Source organism: Saccostrea cucullata, unplaced genomic scaffold (assembly GCF_032062105.1).
Source record: "Saccostrea cucullata isolate Sc308-1 unplaced genomic scaffold, CSIRO_AGI_Scuc_v1 ctg21131, whole genome shotgun sequence".
NCBI classification, from domain to species: domain Eukaryota; kingdom Metazoa; phylum Mollusca; class Bivalvia; order Ostreida; family Ostreidae; genus Saccostrea; species Saccostrea cuccullata.
In genome coordinates this window covers 1-1,820 of record NW_026936695.1, presented here as the reverse complement: position 1 = coordinate 1,820, position 1,820 = coordinate 1, and the positions used below count along the sequence as shown (strand labels likewise).

Below are 1,820 nucleotides of genomic sequence, written 5' to 3'. Positions count from 1 at the left end.
TGATTCTAGTAGATATCATTTTTGATTTTATCTTTAAATTTATATTTTACATATAACGAAATCATGAAATACTCTCTAGAAGATAGATTTTACCAGCGACATTATAGACAATTGAAAACGTTGGATCATTTGGTATAACGGGCTGTGTTATGCATGAAATATATATTCATTGCATCATGATATTATGCCTTCTTATAATTCAACAGTAAGAATATTTTGTAACATTTAATTTCCAATTATACATGTGTGAAAAATGCATCTCAACACTTGGACTTCCAAACTTAACCAGGTCATGGATTTCACAATATTGTTTAGGTTTCATTAATTATAATCATCATGCAAACAAGTTGCCTCCGATTTCTAGAAGTAAAGAAAATTTCAAAGAAACAAATATAATGCATTTTTAACGTCAAATCAATGATTTTTTTTGCTTCATTTCTAACGCCTTGGGTCATTAGTTTCACAATTTATATGCTCATGCTTACCATGATTATGCCACCATTTGACTGCTTTATTTGAAGGAGTAAAAAAGCGTTGTGAAGATTACTTATCATATTTTTATGCTTTTTAATGCAACCGGAAGGAAGAAACCTTGAAATTTACAATTTATGTTTCCATTTTAATATTAATGCATTATACCACGATTGGTTTAGACATTTATTCCATTCAGTATAATATGTTGAAAATTGAAAGTTTTAGCACATAGGAGAATGCAAATCTGAATGACTGACGATGACGGGCAAAAAAAGAATATCAAAAGATCATCAAAGTGACTTACTTGACCTTAATATAAAAAAAATTACTTAACATCATTATCAAATATTTTATCTCAAATCGTCTTATTCTTTATACGAATTTTCTAAAAGTTTCTAAATGTACATTGGTTTGAGAATATTCCAATTTAGGGGAAGCAATGTGGAGCTTGATTCAGACGCTTCGCTCCTTATCCAAAGTATATACATGAATATAAATACCTGTATATAAATTCGAAAAAAAATTTCTCTAAAAACAAAATGACTACCAAAGATTGATAGTAATTTGAATACTTAAAAGTACAGCCATTACTTTTTTGACATGGATTTACGTCTACCAAGCCTTGGAATTGCCTTCTGTACTACCTTTCTACCAGTTGTTTTAAATAAAGCATCCTTAGCTTTACGAACAATCTGTCCAAAGTTTTCAACACTCTGATCAGTTTGAGCTAATTGTTTGAATTCATTCAGCATCTGTATTCTTTGTTCATAGCCTACTTGCTTACTTATTTCTTCAGCTTGAATCATTTGGTCAATGTGATCAACAGCTGAGAGAGGGTCGGGACTCAAAGCAATTTCTCTCAACCTTCCTTTGCACTCGGCCATTTCGTCCATCTGTGTAAATATCTTGTCAATAAGGTCATCTATATCAGCTCCAATTTCTTTCAAATATTTTTCATCTGTTATTTTTAGTCCTTTTGCTTTTTCATAATTCTGTTTTTTTTTTTCTTTGTAAGTTTCCGTTTTCTTCTCGGTGACATATTTAAAGATATATCTTCCGTTTTTGTGCTTACGCCAGTGACACTTAAATTTGCAAACCCGACAATTACCTTTAGAATCCATTGCCTTACAGCCACGTTTTTGATCATCGTCAGCAAGTGCACAGTCCTCGTGACAAGTCATATTACAATTCAGGCAATTTGTAATGTGTTTTCCAATGGGCAATTCAAGCTTTACTTGTTTTGTAACATTTGTTTCACACGTAAAATCTTTGTTACTTTCGATGTCAGTCTGATGTTTATTGAACAGATCTAACGTATTTTGTAATTCATTAAGCTTCATCAGACC

The 1,820-nt window shown here is 31.3% G+C and overlaps 1 protein-coding gene across 1 annotated transcript; it reads right to left on the bottom strand.

Moving 5' to 3' along the window:
- Positions 1–283: 283 nt before the first annotated feature.
- LOC134246291 (uncharacterized) lies at positions 284–1,810 on the bottom strand. The gene is made up of 2 exons (XM_062728617.1): positions 1,583–1,810; positions 284–1,367 (listed from the first exon to the last, which is right to left on the bottom strand). Exons 1-2 carry the CDS (start codon positions 1,619–1,621, stop codon positions 1,062–1,064), a joined length of 345 nt encoding a protein of 114 aa, XP_062584601.1. The 5' UTR covers positions 1,622–1,810; the 3' UTR covers positions 284–1,061.
- Between the last annotated feature and the right edge of the window lie 10 nt (positions 1,811–1,820).